Here is a 21,592-nt window from a genome sequence, read left to right as displayed (position 1 = left end):
ATGTTTCATCCAGTTAGTTTTGGTTTCACGTTGCAATTTAGAGAGCATACTTAAGAATTTTCTATGACTTATGAAATATACGTAGATCTTGTCGTCGTCACCTACATGGACTTTGTCTACCTATACCTGACATTTATTGTCCCTTGGCTTTGGAATGGCCTGCCTGAGGAGATAAGGCTCGCAGAGTCAGTGACGTCTTTTAAATCACTTCTTAAAACCCACCTTTATAGACTTGCTTTCATGTGACACTGTGATTTTATCCTTTTTATTTTTACCTTTTATTTTACCTGTTCACTTATTTTTATTTTCATTTTACTGCTTTTTGTTTCAAGTTTTTATTTACTTTTCTTGCTTTGTTGTCAAAGCACTTTGTTAACTCTGTTTTGCTATAGTGCTATATTAAATAAAGCTTCTTAGTGATTGGTTTGTAGATGGGTGTGCATCTGACACAGGCTGGTAGTGGTCCCTCTATTTGAATGGAGAAAATGGATCAACCCGTTCATTTGATTCATATTGTTGCCACTGTAATATCATCATGATGTTACCACCAGCATCACCAACTTCAGGCTCAGTGCTGGACACTCGTTCAAATGTGCCAAATGAACATCCTCGCCGTTCAAACATATCGTCAAAGGTGAAGACTGCGCTGCTTCTTTTTCTTCTTCTATTGATTAATGCTGTGTCAACTTCCTTCCTTTCTTCTTACTGCAAATAAACCAAATCTTAATTGGTTTGGTTCAGACTAAACCTCTTGAGTTCAAAGGTGCGGACCTTACTCACACTACAGGTTGATCAGACTTGTTTGTCAAATTATGTCTTCAGGATAGACTCTCCACACTGTTAAATTATCCGGTCACATTCGTCCAGACGTCCATAACCTATGAGCTGCTGTAGTTACAATGTCAGCATCAGTAGCCATTCACTGTCTCCCTGGGTTTAATGTCATCATTGTGTCACATTGGAAATGACCTAAAAGACACCTCGAAATCCAGATGCAGCCAGAACGTCCAGTCTGAAAATCATCTCTTGTGGATTGGAATCCAATTTAAAACCAATTTAAAACCAGCTCCAAACTAGTTCTGGATCTGATTTCTTGATGCCCAGACTTTTTAAAATCAATCTGAATGTGCTAGAAAATAGATTTGGACCGTCACTCTTAGCAGAGCCTGAATCTGAACACTCATATGTTTCACCTTTTTTCTTCTTTTTCTCATTTCTCATTGAATGTTTTCACTCTTTACTGCTCTTTACGCGTCCTTGATTCTTGTTCCTTTTCTGTTTGTCTTGGTCGATATCTATTCTCTCCCTGCTCTCTCTCATCATCACTCACGGCTTTCTTCTTCCCTCTCTTCGTCTCTCTTTTTGTTATATTTTCTGTCTACCCCAACTCTCTTCTCTGCCCCTGGGGCTCATGGTTTGTTCCTGAGATAAAAATATCAGCCATGAAGTTTCACTAATTAACTACTTAGTGTGTGTGTGTGTGCATGTGTGTGTGTGTGTTTGTTTGTTTTGTGCTGACACCCCCGCTCCCATGGTAACAATCAGTAAGAGGTTAGTTCTATTTGTTGTATTTGTTCTACAGAGTTTAATAAATAAATGGGGATAAATTAATTAATTATTGAATGATATGAATAAAAGATAGGGCAGTGTTTCCATAGACAACACACAGTGAACGAGTAATGAACTTTTGTTTAGCTCCTTAGTTTAACAACTAAAAGGAACCGTATTTTTTGAAAAATAGAAAACACATTTTCTTCTATATAGTTCAGCTAAGAGGTAAAAAAATATTTTATTGTCATCGTGACTTTTAAGGACAGTTGAGGACAATTTAATGGAAAGTTTAAACTTAAGAAGAGTGTGCTGACATAACTGAATGGTCAACTGGACAACCTCAGTGATGACTAGTTCAACCAATTATAACTTTTTCATAATGTTCTCTTCCTTCTTCCTTCTCTGTCTTGTGAGTACCACCGCTTGTGTTTGTTTGACCCACTGCAGGTCTGTTGTTGAAATGACCTTGAAAAGAAAATTATTAGAGCTGAAAAATTAGTTGATTAATCACTTCGCTGATTGTTGTTGATTGGAGGGTGAATGTGTTCAGGCAATCCAGTAAGCTGGCAGAACATCTTGGCCCCACTTTTCCCAAAGATGAGCCCTCTGTGCGTCACTCCCCTGATCATTGTTAACACCCTCTTTATTATGTATATGACTTGTTGGTTGCGACACATGTTTTAAATGTTTAAGTTAATGGATTTAGATATATCCTGCTGCACTCAGGTCAGTTTAATATTATATTAGCCTCGTTCTGTTGTCTATCTTGTAGTATACGTGTGTGTGTGTGTGTGTGTGTGTGTGTGTGTGTGTTTGATGGATGAGGGTAATTTTCATTGGCTCAGGCAGTACTTTATCACTATGATGTACACACACATACACACATAAACTATATGTACATACACCTATAGCCCAAGGCATTTCTTTATTACTGTGAGAAACAAGCAAGGGTTTGAAATCAAAAGCAGATACATTACACCTTTGCACATGTCACATTCACACAAACATGCAGAAATAACTCTCCTTATGCACAAACACACACAGGTTCATATGACGTGTGCATGGACACACACACAAGGTTGCAGTACAGTAATCTTTATGCATATGATCACACAGGCATTGAAATGGAGAACCTTAGTCTCAGTAAAAGATATTTATTCATGGTTGAATGATGCAGCATTTTTTAGATTTATTTCTCTTTTCTTTAGGATGAGCTGTTTCATCTTCACACTATTCACTGTTATGCTAATTCCTTGATTTCATGTCTCAGTGCTAATGAGCTCAGTTAGCACAGAGAGTGCTAGCGTTGAGAGAGAGAGAGGATATAAGAAGGTCTTTATACAAACGTAACACGCTGTCAATGACAAAGATGCTGTGGGTTTATTCTGGGTTTACTGTTTTTTAAATGATTTCTTTACAAGCTTGAGATAATCATTTCTCATAGAAGTCACTCTAAAGGTTATGCTAATCTGTTTAGTTATAATAAAATAATTATCAATGTTTCCACTCGCATGCATGTAATGTTAGTAGAAACATAAAATTTGGCCTCTGGGAATCAGTTGTTGGAAACGATCCTCACTAGAATCTGTATTTTAACAGCCAAGTTATGGTGCTTAGTTACAGTACCAGATAAACCACTGCTTTTACACCTGCTCAGGCCTCTGATGTAAGTTTTTAACATTTTGTTCAACACCAGAGTATAACTCTGAGCACTGCCACTAGTTTCTTTCATTAGTGTGTCAGATTTTTGAGTTACCTCTTTGCTTTAGCTTCTGCAATAAATTGAGATTTGTGAATTTCAGCAGGTTTTCATGTACAGACGGGCGATAAATGAAGGGAAAAACCTACAGAGAGTGTCTCAGTGAAGTGTTGGACCACCTTGAACTGTCAGAACAGCGTCAGTGTGCCTTGGTATTGATTCATACTTCCACAGAATATTCCCTAGTTTGTTTTAATGGTGGTTGTGGAGAGCACTGTCAGTCTATAATGTCCACAGAAAAGATTTTCACCATTTTCATACTAATGGAAACATGCATAACCCCTCGGTCCCTGTGGATTATTATTATCATCCTAGTTCGCACTTTTATTTGCTGAAAACAGGTAAACAGACCATACCTGTGTTTTGTCATGAATACCTTCCCCTCTGTCTCCAGACTGGCACAGGCGTGTGTTTTCACTTACGGTTGGCAAAAAAAATCACATTATAATTTCCATCTTAACTGGAATGTCAGATCACCAAAAGAACAACCACACAACCACTGTGTGTAATATAGTACAAAGACACACATGATCACATGCATGGACACACACATGCACACACATATATACACACACACACACACACATTTAAACACAGCTGTAAAAGCTATGTTGTCATTATTAGAATGACTATTGATTAAACACTAACTTTGCCATAAAAACACCATTATCATTACAACCTAGTCACTTAAAAATGCAGAAGCACATACTGTATGTAGCATATAAATGCACATGCTTTTGTTGGTATGATTCTAGCGTGTAAGCATTTAGACATGCGTGAACACAAAATGACAAACAGATAATTGGCTAAAGCATTTGACCCCAGTCATCCTGGAGAGGGAGATAATTGTAATTTTACAACCTAAGGGATTGTGTGTGTGCATGTGCGTGTGCTTGTGTGTGTCTGCGTGCGTGCGTGAGTGTGAGAAGCGTTCATCAGATTGAGAGCTTGAGAGTCTGTCTAGAGAATAGATAGATAATAGACCTAATACATAGAATGTTTTTACCATGTACTGAAAGATACTTGAATTTTACATCATGATTTCTGTTAAAGATATTTTTTGTATTTCTTCAACAGTATTCATATTCATATTGAAAGCCTTAAGGTTAATGTATCATATCTGATTCACCATTCAGACTTATTACATCAAATGTTCTTGTCTTTTGAAAATAACAATACAGCTCCTGTTCTGGAAGTGGATCTGAACCTTTTAATAAATACAGACACAAAAAGGCACAAATGTTGAAGGTTTAAGTAAAATATATTGGAGACAATATATGGAGACAGTCTGACCACAGTTAAGTCAGTCAGGCAACTCGCAGAGCAAAGGTCACATATTTCTTATTTAGCAATTTTGGGGGCAAAGAAGTTAGAACCGATTGTTCCCTGATCACACACCATGCAGGCAGTTGTCCGGTCCATTGATTGGTCTAGAAAAAGGGTCCATGTAAGGTCACATGGTCAGTCACACACACATAACTTCCTCATGTATTCGACACAGAGGCCCCTACTGTGATTTTGGACAGGTTGGTGCTGGAAGGCCCCAACACCAGAGACAAGAAGATCTGAATCTGTAGTTCATTATGAATTCATGTGGTAAAAAGGAAAGAGAGAGAGCATGCAGTCATCAGGCTTACACTCAGTATGTGGAAAAATGTATAGTGTCTATAGGTGAATTAATATAAATCATTAATGTTTCAATGTGTGTGAAACCAGCATGCTGTGTTTTCACTTGAGATGCTCTCTGGGTACCAGTCCTGCCTGGCAATGCAAATGAGGTCTGTTCAGTACAGAGCCAAAGCATTAACATGATGCATGATGTCATTTACACACATTAAAATCAAGTGTAGGCTCAGTGGTATTTTACTCTGCAGCAGTGGCTGATGCAAACACACAGCAGGCTTCAACAACAACCTTCAGGAAGAAACTCGGCTGCAGCGATAACGTGCAGAAAGTTGCACATTTTGGCTTTAAGAACTGTGCCAAGCCGTGGACAACTGTGCCAGTGTACTATGTCGCGATAAGTGACAGGCTACACAGGCATGACAATAAGTTACAATAGCCCAGAGGATGGGAATAAATTGGAATGAGACCCAGAGTTGCCCGAGACGCCCTGGACAGGGTAAGAAGTGCTGGAAATGGATGAGAGGAGAATTACAAGTTACTTGGCAGCCATCACAGCACCTAACATGTTTGCCTACAGAAACGTTTCCGGACTATATGTATGCCTCGAGGCTTACTCTGTAATGCATACAGCCCATGGCTTGATCCCAGTGCATACTGCAGACATCTTTCTTAAGAGCGCTGGAGTCTCCTGAGGGCGTACATGCCAGTCAAATACTCATAGTCAATGATTTTAAATATTTTCTGCCAGACTTTGTGTTCACTGCTGGTGCAGTTCATTAAATATTTATTTTTAAAAACATGTTATAATATATGGATAATTATATTCTTCTCTTTGGGGTTAATATCCAGGTGCTTGATTGGAGCATAATTTAAAAACCAAAGAAGAATGAGTTTTTTTTATAGAAAATTCAAAATAAGCCATCCATCCATTATCTATACTGCTTATCCTTAATTAATTTATGATCAATAAGGAATAAATTATATCAAGACAATAGATTTTATATCCGATGATATCAATAATTATCTTGATAAATTCAGTTTAAAGACTGATTTTTGCTCCTGAGTGAAGGTTGTGATTTTACAGTTTTCTTTATGAGCAGAGAATGGCAAACACTTTTAAAATCTGAGGAACCTTTGCGTTCAGGATAACACGGAATGGGTGCAGCACATGACTGCTGCTCAGAGTGGGAGGAGGGAACAGTCATTCCTCTGTGAGACAGCCTTTGATTCAGACTGCAGCAGCAGAGCAGTCAAGCAGTAAAAACTGATTTCCTACAAAGATTTTGAAAACAATAACCTATTCTTCTGATTTAACCTGCCCTCACTCTGTCTTCTTGGCTGAACCTCACTGTTTAATTGTCTTTACCTGTTTCCTTTATTATGTGCTCACATGTTGTACGTAACTTATTTTCCCTCTTTCCTGCCTCGTTCTTGTCTTTCTTGTATTGTTGCTATACAGGAAATCAGTGGTCAGAGAAACTGAGTAACAGAGTGGAAAGAAGCAGAAAGTCCTTGGACCTCTCAGGTCACATCTGTAAATAAGCAGCAGTTATACTGGATGTGCTACAGCTGTAGGCCACACTCACCACAGTGATTTACTCTATAAACACTGACATCTCAGTGTGTGCCTGGGTTTGTGTGGTTATGCTGTTGTGTGTATATGTTCCTCATCATTTATCATTATGAAGCAGAGAACTCAGTTTGTCCATTTCATGCACGAAGGTTACATATTTCTTTAATTTTTTCATGAACACTAATTAAAAAAGAAGAAAATGACTGATGTGGAACTTTAATGATTCTGTGGCATCTGTTGAAAGCTGTCGAGTATTTCAGGGCAGGTATAATCAATGATATTTTCCTTTATTGAACGAGACGTCCTACTTAGGAATGTCTTCACATAATTCCTTTTAATTGGCAACAGGAGAAAGGGAATAATAAAGGTAGCCAAAGGATTACAGTGCATTCATGAGGTGTCAGAAAAAATGAGTTCCTGTTCATGTGAACGCCTCCGTGAGTTAGTAACTTGTGTTGGCAGAAAGATTGGCACATGACTTGCTGAGTTGTTGACATCATATATACAGGCTTTTAATTAATGATGCAATTTCACATATATATTTTTCCCAAACATTTAATTTGTACTGTGTTATTAGGTTGTAACTGTTAGTTGCTGTTTCGAGTTTCGAGTGAGCTAGATCAGTTTTAAGCAATATTTATTTGCAGTAACCCTGCAACAAGTCAGATCAAATTGGGAACAGCTATCAATGTGTTGTTCAAATGCTCTGAACTATAAAATTCACCACTTATTCCTTGTAGGGTCCAAGTTGTTTCCATATTAGGAGTTAAACCATGTGAACCTGAGAATTGTATTTTTACCTTCCTGCCTGTCGTACTGTTTTGCAGTAATACACAATGTACTACAGCCAGAAACATACATCCAAATATATGGGTGCACATTTGTGTAAGTGATTTATAGTATGATCCATAAAACTGCCTCCAAATACTTAATGTGTACTTGAGATCTGTACAGTGCGTGTGTATGTTTTTGTGTACACATGGGTGCAGCAGCTTAGGAGCTCATCAGCTGAAAATGTGCCAACTTGACAAAAACACATGTGGACTTTACTTTCTCATTTCAGTTGAAATGATTGGATATCAGCATGGAAATGGGTAATTAGAGAGCAGAGGGCAATCTCGTTTTCGAATTGCACGTAGTCGGGAGCTGATGGTGTTGGTGTGTGTGTGTGAGTAAGCAATTTAAACACACAAATTTAAGTTCTTGTTTACAGCTCAATTTACTTATATAGTTGTCTCCTCTCCACATTCTGTGACTGTGTGCAAACTGTGTGTGTGCAGCATGGATATAAATTAGTGGTTGATTTGAACTCTATCACCAGAATAATGTATGTTTAATAATGTGTGTAATAGTGTATGTTTATGTCTTAAGGCCTAATCAGTATAGTAATTGGACCAAAAGATGGAATTAATCCATTTGACACACTAAACAGAGGAAATAGACACTATACAGCCACATAGTTAATAGCTGTAAAAGCAAATAAGGACATTTAACTAGTGTAGCCAATGGTGCAGTGGTACACCTCGCAGCAAGAAGGTTCCCCGGTTTGAATCCCAGTTCGATCAGTCTTTCTGTGTTGAGCTTGCATGTTCTGGTTGTGTGGGTGTTTGTGGTGGAGTTTGTATATTCCACTCACAGTTCAAAGACATAGATTGGAGTATGGAGTAATTGAAGACACTAAATTCTCTGTAGAAGGTAATGTGAGTGTGAATGGTCGTTTGTCTCTGTACATTGGCCCTGAGATACGAGGCGATCTGTCCAGGGTGTAATCCGCCTCTCCCCCAATGACAGCTGCAAGTGGCTCAAGCTCCTCCCACAACGCACTAAGATAAAGGATGGGTGAACGGATGGAACTATTGTTTTCTTATCTTTTTCAACAACAGGGATTGTTTTTTTCTTCAAAATGCAACATTGGCAAAACAGCGAGCAGAGAGAACTTCTCAGTTTCCAGCATGTTTGTGATGTTGAACAGTCAGATTCAGCAGGGGGGAAAAACAGAGAGGCAAACTCCTCTACTGTAAATGGGAAAGGAGTCAATCCCCCCTTTTGTTAATGGTTTACCCACATATAAAAGTTAATTTTGGTGTAAAAGAGGTGATATTATAGCAGCTTTTTGTGAGGTAGAGTCAGATTGAACACTGAGCAGTTTCTACTGTTGCCTAACATTTCACAGTGTCAAAGAGTAACCTTACAAGAGTAAGCTTGTTGCAGTCCTTGAAAGATCCAGGGTCTGAAACCTCTTGACTCCTGGGCCACACTTTGCAAAGCTGATGCTTCCGACTCCTTTTCCTTCAGTGGATTTCCATCAATACACTGCCCCATGCTTTCCCAGGGTGCACATCTCTCCACTAACAAGTTCACTAACGAGTTTTAAACACGTTTCTGCTCCACTTTCCTCCTCCACTTTCCTCCTCCCTCGTTCCCTCGCTTTTCTGTATCAGACCTTGTCAGTCTCATGTCCCACCTCTCTCTACAGCCCTCTTACCTTCCAGCTGCTTGTTCACTCTCTGCTTCCACTCGTCTTATCTCCTCCTCTCCTCAATTTTCTTTCCCATGTGCCTCACCTGTCCCCTCTCTCTCCCCCACATCCATTCCAGTGGGGGTTTGGCTGTTTTATGCTAATTTAAATTTAGACAGACTTGAGTGTTTGTGTATATGTATGCATGAATGTGTGGTCCAGGTTTTGGTCATGTTGTGGGGACCTAAATCTGTTAACACATTTATATTTTGGGGACTTGTCTCCCTTATGGAGACAAAAACCATGTCCCCACAATGTACATCATTAGAATTAGATAAGCATAAATCTAATAAGTCTCCTTTTTTTAGATTATGTTTTTCTCATATGCTCCTATAAGAGAGTAAGCACAAAAGAATGGGGAAGTGCCCATGTCAAACCAGGGATGTTGGTGTTCATTATTAAACCTGTAACCACCAGGGCAATTAAATAAATATTGTTTCATAAGCACAAGGAATCAAGTTTAATGACAATATTCAGGCACAAACAAAGCTTACCATTTCTCTGGCCGCAGAAATGAAGAAATATATTGCCTTAAACTGAAAATAGGAGGGATGGTAATAAAGTTAACTGCAGTGTCAGCGATCCAGTCAGCACCCACATGTCCTTCAGATAGTGCTGTAACTACAGTTCACACCTCAGGCCATAAAATAATGCTGTGGATTTATACCACAGCTCTTGACAGCAGCTTTCTGGCCACAGTGTCCGATCACATTGAAAAGCATTTCAGCTCACACACACACAGCACACAGGACTGTTGGATGATGGCTCCCGAGGAGTCATCTCATCATTTGTAATTTAAATACAGAGAGCGTATACTGAAGATAAAATCCTCAGGGTGTAGAACTGGAAGCAGAACTCGAAAAACCATTTGGAATCTTTTCATGATACTTCACATTTATGCTAATCTGGTGAACTAGTGACTTTTATTTTGTCTGTATTTCCATAGCAACAATTTGACCAAGCCAAAGTCAGAGTAGGTTTTGTTTTTAGAATAAAATTCAAAGATCATATGGTATTTTTTCAAGAAAGTGTACAGTGAGGTAGTGGTGCCATTTGATATTTTCTTGAAATTATTATTTTCTTCTGTAATTAAATAAAGACAGAAAAAAACACCTACACACACACACACACACACACACAGCTACAGTCCGGTAAGGGTAGCCCCCTCTTCCATGGCAAGATCAGATTTTCTTCATGGATGCTGGGGATATATATCTTCTGGTGACTATTTTTAAGTTCATTATTGTACAGACTGTATTTGTACAAATGTGCTGCTTGTGAGATGTTTGGCGTGTTAGGCCATCACCAGCATGGAAGTGTCTGAAAATATCCATGAAATTGTTGTGCAATTGCAACGAGTTTTCTCTGCGATGCTCACTCTGCATATGGGAAAATATTTTTGTCATTCTCATTTCCCTAATACATACTACTGGTACTGTGTGTGGAGGTAAGAACTGTTTAGTCTTTAAAAAAAAAGTAGATTAATAAAGGACAGACTCTAAGGTCTACATGTAAGTTTTTCAATATGATGAATAAGCAGCAGACATAATTAATAAAGTGAACTTATTAGCTTATTAGAGAAAGATGGTAAGAATGCTTTGTAGACATGACACCAGAGCAACTCCTCTCGCATACAAGGAACTATGTGGTCCCTTTTTCATGTAAACAAATATTGTATTTCCACAGTAAGAAGAAATGTGCTCATTTTGGAAATTGGCCCATAGTGACAGTAAAAGTGGTGATTGAGACAAAGAGAGATATTAATAATAATTAAAACAGTGTGCATGCAACAGTGTACATGAACAGATGAGATGATGTTTAGCCTCGTTTATTTCTCTCCATAATTCCTCAGTAGTTCTGTCTCTGTTTGTCTGCCTGTCTATTGAGAGATGAAAGAAGTATGATGTGGTCATAAATACTTTATCAAAGCATTAACAGTGCACACAGGCCATGCACAAACACACAAACACACACACACACACACACACACACACACACACACACACACACACAGATGCGGCCTTTGATTGTATCTGATGGCCTTTGTAGTTTCTCCCAGATTGACAGTAATTGAACCGATTCCAGCTACATTAAAGACATAAACCATCCAGTCACAAGTTTTTCAACCGACATGACAGGACAAAGCCAACCAATCCAATGCCTCCGATATGAGATGACAGGACCTCCCGCTCCCCCGCTGTCCCAAACCCCCACACAGCCTCTTAGAAATGTGCCACCCGTGTATGTTTCCAAAATGTCACTGAAATCATTTTGATCTGCCCCTCCCTCCATGAATACTTAATGTGAGCACAGACATTCACAGTGCAGTCCTGCAGCTAATAGTTTACTCCGAGCTAACAGGTTAATATTCACCATCTCAGTGTTTTCCTGCTTTTGTCCAAAGGCATGTGAGCCCAGTTTTGGTATTGATGTAATCCCATCCAACACATCCAAAACTAATTTGCATTTCTAAGATGATTATTCCCTTATCTATATTTTCATTGTGACCAACAGAGCTGAAACAATTAGCTCATAGCTGAATTACCAATTCAAGAAAAATCCTTTGAGTTGGATTCCTTTCTGGGGGGGTTTGATGTTGAAGTTCGGAAATTTCCAGATTCATTAGAATATTGTTTTATTGATCAGATGGCTTTATATCCTAAAATGTATCTGTACATACAGCAGTAGATTAGTCGGCCTCTTTTCTATTATTTAGTGTACAGTACACATGTGAATGTGTAACATGTGTAATAAAAAGATCATTTTGACTTTTAAAATGGTCACTGTGTCAGATTTGGTATAATTATTGGGTCATAAATGGTGAATGTGTTGTGGGTGGGAAACATGACGGAGTACATGTTGCACCCAGATGTTTGCCATCTTTGATGATGTACGTGACGCCACTGAAAACCATGTGCTTGCATCTGACTGCCTGGGACAAAAATGTAACCAACAGTGGTGGCCAAACCAGTGTTTATTTAGCCCAAGAACTTTGATGATACATCAGTCATGCTGGTCTTTCTGTTAAGACGTCATGAGGTGTCCCTCACATCGGTTGTTGTCCACTATCACACACTACATGAGTTGAACCACAACCCACTCTGACCCCAGCATAAATTTGCAAACTAGCAAACTGCTATTGATGATTTAGTTCTTTATTATTGAAAACATTTTGGTCAGTTTATCTCTGTATGATCAGTGTGTCTGTTTAGTTACTTGTTACAGTTTTGTCAGAAGCTACAATATAAAATTCAAAATGTACCAGTAGCTTGAACAGTAAATCTTTTGTTTTTTAAACTCTCCACACAATATATATTTTGGACAAGGGGTGCTTTTGATCTTATTTTATATATTTTCCGCTTCACAGGCTGCTCACTTCACCCTTCACTCACCTGCTTGTTCTCCTCCTATGCCACATTCATTCATTTCTTCATATTTCATCCAAATGTTGTCAATAACAGGAAGAAAAATAAAGTAAATGAAAAAAATAAATGAGCAACCAAATGAATGGAAGAAGGGAGTGACATTTCCGCACCATTGGTATCAATTGTACAGATGCAATAATAGTGTGATTCTTCAATGAAGCTGTAACAGTGACTGAATCATATCAACTATGTAATCCACATCAACAACCATCATTCAATTTGTTCTTCTTTACGTTTACCTGCAAGATCATTTCAGTCTATTTTATGGAATACAGTTAATTTAATCAAGGTGAATAGATAGTGATAGAATAGATAGATTATCTCTCCTCCACCTTAAGTCAGACTGCTTTGGAGAGCTCCCTTTATCAATGGACGGGTTATAAGAAAACACGTTAACTGATGGAGGCTTTTATGATCTGTCATCGTGAGAAGGAAACAGTCGTCACCATGGTTACTGATGAATAATATGTTTGGCCAGCAGTGCTGTTACATTACGTGATTTTTCACTGCAAATGATTAACATCTGCAAAGCAGAGATTATTTCCTGATCTCATGTGTTAAAGTTTACACTTGAGAAGAAGAGATGAATGGATTAAAGGTAGTTTAGAGACAAGGTGAATTTCTTCTCTGAAAAAAAGTTTATATTCACTGCATCTTTTGATGATTATTTTCATCTCTGATTAATCTGCTGATTTATTTCTCCATAAATAATAAGTGATTAATAATGTTAAATGCACCAGATATGGTAACAGGAAACATGAATGCAAACACATTTTTTTATTTAATCTTTTTTGTTCACTACAAGTTCCTGTACCACAACGCCTAGCATCGAATTTTAAGACTGGTTTTCACACAAGGTGGCCCACTTGACCACAAGAAATAACTGTCGCTCATTTCTGATGTGGTTGTGTTTCCATTGTGCAGCCTTTGCAGTTCTGTTGAGGCTTTTTAAACCTGCTTATGTGAGACTTCTTGGAAACTGTACCCAGAGGCCATTGCAATATATACAACAAATGCTTGTTTTATCTTACAAACAGCCCAAACCCAAAATATATAATGATATTATGATCACAAAAAACCTGTAAGTGATAAATATTTAAGAAGCTAGAACCAAATAGGTTTTGGCATTTATGCTTAAAGTCTTAAAGCACACCAAAAAGCATTGAAAGAAAGAAAAGCAGAGGAGAAAGACAAGAGGAAGCCATGGGAGTCTGACAGAAAGATACAGGAATTGATTCATAAAAGAAGTAGTTTTTGAGTAGAAGCTCTGTAAAACAGGGAAGCCTGTGTGTGTGTGTGTGTGTGTGTGTGTGTGTGTGTGTGTGTGTGTGTGTGTGTGTGTGTGTGTGTGTGTGTGTGTGTGTGTGTGTGTGTGTGTGTGTTGTATTTGAATGCAAAAGGCGTCCACCAGCCGGCTCTGCAGATGTGGATGTTCTGCTAGATTGATTTTCATCCCCAGAGAGAGTGTGTGTGTGTGTGTGTGTGTGTGTGTGTGTGTGTGTGTGTGTGTGTGTGTGTGTGTGTGTGTGTGTGTGTGTGTGTGTGTGTGTGTGTGTGTGTGTGTCTGTATGAGAGAGAACTTGTGTGATGGTGACGGATCTATACTCAGCTGAGTATCCTACTGCTGTTTGTTTAAATTCTCTCTTTACTTCATTGCCCTCCTCCCTTCTTAAACCCATCCTTTCTGTTCTCTCTGCACAGTCTTCCCTGTGTCCCTGCTGTCACTAATCAATGCGGCTTTTTCCTAATACTGTGAAAACAGTGGGGAACTCAAATACCACTTCTTATACAGGCCACAGTTGGAAGAAAACATAGCTTCACTTACAGCTTTGCTTTCTGCGTTTTTTCAAATCTACCAAGTTGTGTCAGTTCATCAGGATGAAAGTTGATCTAAATGGATTAATGCGTGCCATCCACCTTACTATATTTTGCACTTGGAAAGTTGATTCTTTTGATGACGAGATAATATTACATTCGATAATATGGTGACCCAAAGAGTCCTTGATCCATACCCACAGATTCACCCTGTGCAGCAGCCTCATGTGAATGGTTCTAATAAACATTTGATGGGTTAATTTAGGTTATTACTTTAAAAAGACTGAAATGCACTAATGTTCAGGAAACACATCACTCTCCTCAAACTGTTCATTGCTGCAGCTCCACTTTTCAGCCTCTGTCAGACACAAGGTTTTAGCGCCTGTCTGTTTAACACCCTTTCCTAAATCTACTGTGATTGGCCATCTAATCAACTCTGTTGTGATTGGTCAACTGCTTCCAGGAGTCCTGCAGTAAATGCTTTTCACCTTACCTGGCTTTGTTAGGAGGCGTGTCAGGCTGGTTGCTATTCTTGCATCATGTAAATGTTGGGCATTTGTTACATGACATCCTGCACCATCGTGACGTCACATGAAGCATCGACTAGTCTTCTGGGGAGAGGAGCTCCCTTTGCCACAGACTTACGGTTTTTAGCTTTGCCAACTTTTTACATACAAATAAAACCCAGGTTTTCCCATTAATTATCTAAACTACGGTGGCCTGCCATATTCTAATTTGTCCTGCTACAGCAAATTTCTCACAAAAACTGATGAAAGTGTTTGAGCCTGAACTCGTAACCCTCCATGTGTTTCTGCTGTGGGTGACAACTACTCTATAAAAATCTCATGAAAGCACTTAACTGTTGTCCTGTCTTGACATAGTGTTATTAATATACAACATATTGCTGTGTTGTATGATGTATCTGTCTCCTGCACTTTAATGCATGTTTTATGGCACATGTGATGGATGTGTGTGAGAAGAACTGAATAACAATGAAGTGTGTGAAAATGTCCAGAAGACGAAGAGAGAATGATTCATGTCTGTGAGTTTTTCATGTAATTGAATTCCCTCCTCGGCTTCGTGGTTTATAAGTTGAGTAAGACCCCTCATTTTCCGAGAGGAGTGACTCTAAGTGTTTAACACGAGTTCAGATTCCAGTCAAACCATTTCAATGACTTCTGGTTCTGGTGTGAACATCAGCAGGATGGCAAACATCTGTCTGTGGCTCACAGTAAATGTCACCCTCCCTCTCAGCATCTCTGAAATGTAATGTTGATAAAGTTACAATTATTTGAATATTGTCTTAAATAACAGCACCAACTGCTACACAACCACGTGTTTACTTGCACTCACTCTGTGACCGACACATCCAAGTGTTTTTTCTATTGTTTCCATTTTTAGCTTTCACTTATTGTACGTTTTAATGTGTTTACTGCTTTTTTCACTTTTACCCTCTCTCTCTGTCCCCCCTTTTTAAAGAACTTCTTCACATATTTCAATCAAACATTCTCTGAAGCAGCCCTCTCAATCTCATGTAAAATCTTTGGCTCTGAAATATTGCAATTAACCATGATGCATAGTGAGAGGTTTATTCATGCCAATGCTACATTCAATGTTATTTTCAATGTTTCCATTTTTGACGAATAAAATGGTATTATAGTTCTAGCTGTGACTTGTTGATTTTGAAGTAAAGGTGTAATATAAACTCAGGTTAACTGTGTATTTTATAATTGTTTAATTTGATAAAATAGTGTATACTACTCTCTCAAACAGTTTTACAACTGGAAAGTTCAACCGGAGATATCCGCTAACAAGCTTTATTTCTCATGCCAAAAGTTGAGACAGGTTGAACTGCTCAATCAACCAAAATGTATAGTTTGTTAGTTTTTCCCCTCTGCATCTCTGCTGCCACAATGGACTGACACATTACACACACTGGACAAAAAAAATACAATGAAGGCTCATGGGAATGTCAATAATCTTATAAAAATATGTTCATAAAACGAAGACAAATGTTAAGCTGCTGATTATTCCAGAGGAGAAGTCCATAGACAGTAAGGTTGACGCTCTGCATACCACAAATGTCTGAACATCTTTTTTTAATGATCAATAAAATATTATTATATATTTCTTTGGACCAAAGTGATGGACCATCCGACCAGTATTGCCTTTTCAAGAATCCTAGTGCGATTAACTGTTGATACCCGTTGTTGATTCTTAATGTTATTTAGTATAATTATTGAATAAATAATTATTTTTATTAAACATGTCAGTTCATATTATAACATTTCACTGATCTGCCAATATGAACACAAACCATTTCTCCAGCACTGAAAAAATACATAAATTGACTGTAATTAGCCATTAGCTGTACAGTAATGATATGACCTTCTTTGTCCTTAATCATCTCCTGACCTGTCTCGTCCTTTTTCTCCTCCTGTCATCCCTCTTTTATTTTAGTTTAAGGTGATGAATTGGTGTCACACCAGCTCAGCACCTAATGAATTCTTGAGGATATTTTATGTTATCCTCTCTCATCTGTCTTCTCAGCATAGTTTTGAAGAAATATTGTCTTTAAATATCCACCCGTCCATTAGATATACTGCTTATTGTTTTGAATATGGGTGAGGGGTGGGAGAGGGTGGAGGGAGGGGGAAACAAGCCTTGGGGAAACAAAACAACATTTCTATATTAAAACTCGTCTGTATATCCCTGAAAGATTTTGTGAACTCTGTTGATGAATAGAATTACAGACCTGTCTTCCACTTCAAAACCCTTTTTATTTTTATTTTAAACATTTCAACAACAACAGAGACATTTCCCTTCAAAAATAAGCAGATGGTAATTTCACACAGTTTAATAGTCTGCGCCTCAAAGCACGTCTTGTTTCAGTCAAAGTGCTGCCGGGACTTTGTTTTTATTGCAGGTGCCAGAGATGTGTAAAAATGTTCAAAACTGATGAAAGATATTGTTTTTGTTTCTCTCAAGCAATTTACCAAATAATCGCTCTCTTGTCTCCTTTCTTTTTTTTACCCTCTTCCTCTGCTTCAGGTGACATGTAATTGTTTCACCATCAGTGACGGAGAGCTGCAAGAGATTGGAGTTGGGCTGTATCCGAGGTAACTCACACACACACACACAAAGGTCAAAATGAGAGTCAGACATATCTAAAACAGCATCATTAATTTCAATCTAGCTCACAATCTTTGTTATTATCTGCCATTGTCTCTCACTTACACACTATGCTCTGAAGCTACCTGCCAGATCACCACGTCCCAACCAGCCCCACCCATCCTTCACCCACTCACTCTCAAAGCCCCCCCACCCACCACTCCGCTCACTTTTTCCCTGGCAGTTTCTTTGAAGTACGACTGAGAAAGGAAGAAGCACATTTTTGTTTGGAGGCGAAACTTGAAAATGAATGTCGGCTGAATATTCTAATTTTGTGTTAGGGAAGGGTGGCGGAGATAGGGGTGAGGTGGGGATGGTTGCGTTGCAGATGGGCCGGGGGGGGAGGGGGGGATACAGAATACATAGAGGAGTAAGAGGTTTTACTCCAACTGCGATGTTATTCTTGTCTGGCATGTAAGAGTGAAACACACACACTGAGCAAGGTGTGTACTTTAATCCTGCCACTAAGTCCTGGGTGAGTGGGGTAGGATTTGTTGCACATGTTGTTAGTGTTTCTACACACTCTCTCTCACACACTTACACACACACACATATATACACAGTGCAGGTATCTCCGCCAGTTTATCTGGCTGGCGCTGAGATGTCAGATGGTCACAGTGGCTTTACCAAAGCCCAGCAAAAGCCATGTGTGTGTCTGTGTCAGTGTGTGGGTGCGATTTGTGCCGTAACTCATCCATAAATGATGGGGCCTGTTCACAGGATGGTCCCCTGCCTATTCATATTTTGGGTTGCCTAGCAACCGTAGGTTTGCTGGAAAGATGGGGGGGGGGAGTTTCTGTGGTGGGGCTACACCTCTGTCTCACCCCATTATTCAGTTCATTTTTCTCTCTCCGCTGTATGTCCAGACCTCATTTCCTCAACTTCCTTATTCTCCTCTCTTGTCTCCACTGAGCTCACTGTTCTGAGTCTGTCTGTGTCTGCTTGTCATTCACTGCTAATTGGCCCATTGAAAATATGATGTAAAATCCTGTCCTCCGAGGACTTTATCAGGAGAAACGATTCACAGCAGGTCCAATAACACACCTTCATTTACTGGTTGTAGTCTAACATGACCATTTACTTCAGTCCACCTCAGTGTAACCTAAAACCATGTGGATAAGCTAGAATGAAAACAGAAAGAAGAGATTCACTGCCAATATCAAACAAAGACCTGAGAGATGTTTGTATGTAGCACAGCAGACTTTATGCTCCTACTGCCTCTGTCTGTCTCATTCCAAAAATGTTTTATTTGGCTACATCCATATGACTGTTTCCTTAAAAGACTAAAACGTTTTCTGTCCACATGAGCTTTGCATCAGTTATAATCCCTGCACACACTAACATGCCTGAAAATGTATATGGTATGTTAATATTACATGCCCACTTTCATACGCTGGGCATGTGCAGGTGAATTGCTTGAATAATAGCTTGTCTCCTACATAGTTTGATTATTTTAAAATGCTGAGTTTACCTGCCTGACGACTCAGTGAAGGATACATCATGACCATAAAGACCCAATCAGCAAGAGTCTGTGTCTATATGATCATGTGGTCGTAATGTGGACGCAGGCCTATCACAGATGATGCATTTTCAAAAGAAAACATATTTATGTGAATTGTTTTTTTCAAACTGGCATATGTTTACTGAAGTTTAAAGATGGAAATCCTCAGCCACCATCTTTATGGATGAAGTGTCTGTTATCATATGAAAAGTATAATGGGGACATGTTAATATGTTTAAAACTTGATATTCACCAGAAGTATAAATATTACAGTCATAATGTTGAATTTGTCTCTGTACAGTCAGTTTCTTTGGCTAATTGAATCTCTGGTCAAGTGTAAAATGGGTGGAGCTATGTTGTGATCTGTTTAACATGCACTAACCCCTAAACCTCACTGTCCTGAGAACAGCTCTAATTAGACAGTAGAACAGTACTGCCCGAACCTGCCTGTTTGGAGTAAGCTGTTAGCTTGGCCTGTGGTAAAACTTGTTGCAGCTTTTTTTTCTGAAACTGTAAAAGTGACCTGCAGTAAATGAGCTGCCATGAACATATGTTCATGTTTAACCTCCCTTTAATGTCCTTTATACTTTCTCTATGGACTGGCCACCTGTCCAGGGTGGAAGCCAGCATCTCGCTCATGTCCGTCAGGATTGGCTCTACCCCCCCACTCCATCCCCTGCAACCCTCAAAGGATAAGATGTATATATATATATTGGATGAATGGATATTTGTTATTGGATCTGTGCTTTTCCTGTAGAAATAGATAATGTTCAGCCCTGTGAATTTATTTGAATTTATAGACAGGATGAGTCTTAGAAAATGATGTGGGAAAGAAGACTTTGTTTGTCAGTTGGTTGGATGGCTTTTAAGCAAGATTATGCAAAAACTACTGAATAGATTCCCACGAAACTCAGTTGAAGGATGCAGTATGGGTCAGGGTAGTAGCCATGTAATTTTGGTGAAGATCTGAAAAAAAAATTCCACAAAGAAACAAAAGTGAAGTATTGAGGCTTTCTCATTGAATCCAAACTAAATTTAAGAACAGCAGTCTGTACAATCACACCTGTGTGATATTTCACTCTCGTTCCTGCCATGTACCGCAGCACTTAGCCTCGGATATAGTGAGCAGATATTGTTAATGTGAGATGTAGTTTAGTTAATTAATCTCATTAGTATGCTAACGAGCTGCTCTCCATCAGATAAAAACATGCTTTGTAGGGCTTGATTTCTAGTTGATATTCAACCTGCAGTTTCTCCTCTGTAGAACAAAGCCGGAGGTAACTGATGGTTTTACAAAGGCTCCATACACAAACACACACACACACACACACACACAGGTCTTTATCTCTTGCACCCATTGTTTTGCTCAATGAATATGATAAACAAGAGCACCATTAATAGAGGAGGTGATAAAAACAGGCAAACCTCTTCAGTGTTTTTTATCAGCCATGTGTGCAGTGACACTAAATGTCTTCTTACGGGTCAGAGAGTCTTAAAAAAACTCTCAGCTAAAAATAATCAAGCATCAGCACTGCACAATACTGTTTTAACACGGGAAAGAAGCTCATCATGCACAGACTTTATAATGCAGTAAAATCACATTTGCAAATTGGCACTTATCAGAATAGCAACATGCTTTTTTATTTATTTTACTCAATGAGTGTGTGCCACTTATAAAACTACACAGGCACTCATCCACCAACAGTCCCCTCATGATACCACATTTAAACTCACAAATCCAGATTTTTATTTGGAGCTGCACCAAATTTCACACACTCATAAATATTACTCCCATAACATGTCTGATTTTTTTAAAGCAAATGAATAATTCGCTGAGAGAGCAACTAAAATGTGATTTAATCCCTGATACGGACTCACACAAAAAATGTGTTGGTTATTTCCTGATCCATACCCTACTACAAAATTTTGTGGAAATCCCTCGTAGATTTGTGTAATCTGTCATCAAACAAACAAATGAATGCTGATGAAAACACAACATAATACTACTACTACTAATAATAATAATAATAATAATAACAGTGCTAAAAGTAATAAGGTCAATACAGCTCCCCTGCAATACCTCCCACCATAATGAAGGTTATAATGTTTCTTCATACAATGATATGAACATTTTAGAGGCTGTGGTAATTTATACCACATGAATTTATCTGAGTGAGTGGGAGGACGAGTTGAATCCATTATAAATGTGGAAAATGAGTCTGTGTGTGTGTGTGTGTGTGTGTGTGTGTGTGTGAAAAGTATCATGTGCGATGACAGAAGCAGAGTTCTCATTTTGTCGTAGTGTCCAGAGTTTTTGAGTTTAAGCACTCAGTCTTTTACATGGAGGATTGGCATTATGACCTTATGTACTGTATATCACATTGCATTACATTGCCAGATGATACATAACCCCCTCACAGCTCTTTGGATCCTGTGTACCTATACACCTGTCATCCCTCGGCACTACACTGGCTGCTAGATATGTGGTAATCTTGTGGGAGATGTCTCCCTCATCCTGTGTTTTCTGTCTCACATGTATGTTGGAACACATAATCTTTTCAGTCGAGCCACTGGTCTGGTCGCAGTAATCTGAGAAATCCCTGAAAAGTCAGATCGGGCTCTTCTCGTGTATTTTCTTTATCTTGTGCTCTCT

At 38.8% G+C, this 21,592-nt stretch overlaps 1 protein-coding gene across 1 annotated transcript in view; it reads left to right on the top strand.

The window, feature by feature from the left end:
• Nucleotides 1-21,592, top strand: part of smyd3 (SET and MYND domain containing 3) — a 68,763-nt gene that overhangs the window by 36,958 nt on the left and 10,213 nt on the right. The window contains exon 6 of the mRNA XM_069522297.1: nt 17,319-17,386. Within this exon, the coding sequence (XP_069378398.1) occupies nt 17,319-17,386 (68 nt within the window). The remainder of the gene's footprint in view (nt 1-17,318; nt 17,387-21,592) is intronic.

The sequence above is a fragment of the Paralichthys olivaceus genome, chromosome 1 (genome assembly GCF_024713975.1).
Source record: "Paralichthys olivaceus isolate ysfri-2021 chromosome 1, ASM2471397v2, whole genome shotgun sequence".
NCBI lineage: Eukaryota > Metazoa > Chordata > Actinopteri > Pleuronectiformes > Paralichthyidae > Paralichthys > Paralichthys olivaceus.
The sequence above is the reverse complement of the archived record's forward strand: the minus strand, read 5'-3'. Positions and strand labels throughout refer to the sequence as shown.